We start from the raw sequence: 541 nt of genomic DNA on the forward strand, positions 1-541 counted from the left end.
GGCCTCTGACCGCCGACTGCGGGGGCTACAGTGACCACAATGCCCGCACGGAGTCGGCCAAGTCCACCCCCCTGCACAAGATGCGGGAGGTGATCATGGAGAGCCCGCTGGAGATCACCGAGTTATGATGACAGGTGTTTGTGGTTGCTCCTCGAAGCAAGCCGGGGCTGGCAGGGATGAATCTTGGAGCAGGGGGGCTGTGGCGAGGGCCGAGGGCACCCCAAAAAGCTGCGCTTGGCCCTCCCCTTCCCCTGCAGAAGGAGTCCAGGTCAACTGGCGCAGTTCCCTCTGGCAGCCTTGGAGAGCTCGGCCCCGGGAAAGGGCTCTCAGGACCAGTATGCTTTTACTCACCTGTCATTTATTCATGAAAGCATTAAATTTTTTTTATTTTTCTTATAAAAAAAAAAAAAAAATTTTTTTTTTAAAAAAATATGAAAGCGAAATGAATCTGATGAGTCCAGGCTGGGCACAGGGGAAGTTGGAGCAAAGGTACAGGTGATGTGCCACCACAGCATCCCCAAGCACAGGTTGGGGCGTGCGC

The 541-nt window shown here is 54.0% G+C and overlaps 1 protein-coding gene across 1 annotated transcript in view; it reads left to right on the forward strand.

Moving 5' to 3' along the window:
- The window catches only part of LOC104278985 (cadherin-23-like), a 17,269-nt gene extending 17,141 nt beyond the window's left edge, over positions 1-128 (forward strand). The window contains 1 exon segment of the mRNA XM_009876120.1: positions 10-128. Within this exon segment, the coding sequence (XP_009874422.1) occupies positions 10-128 (119 nt within the window).
- Positions 129-541: the final 413 nt, after the last annotated feature.

Source organism: Apaloderma vittatum, unplaced genomic scaffold (genome assembly GCF_000703405.1).
Source record: "Apaloderma vittatum isolate BGI_N311 unplaced genomic scaffold, ASM70340v1 scaffold30589, whole genome shotgun sequence".
NCBI classification, from domain to species: domain Eukaryota; kingdom Metazoa; phylum Chordata; class Aves; order Trogoniformes; family Trogonidae; genus Apaloderma; species Apaloderma vittatum.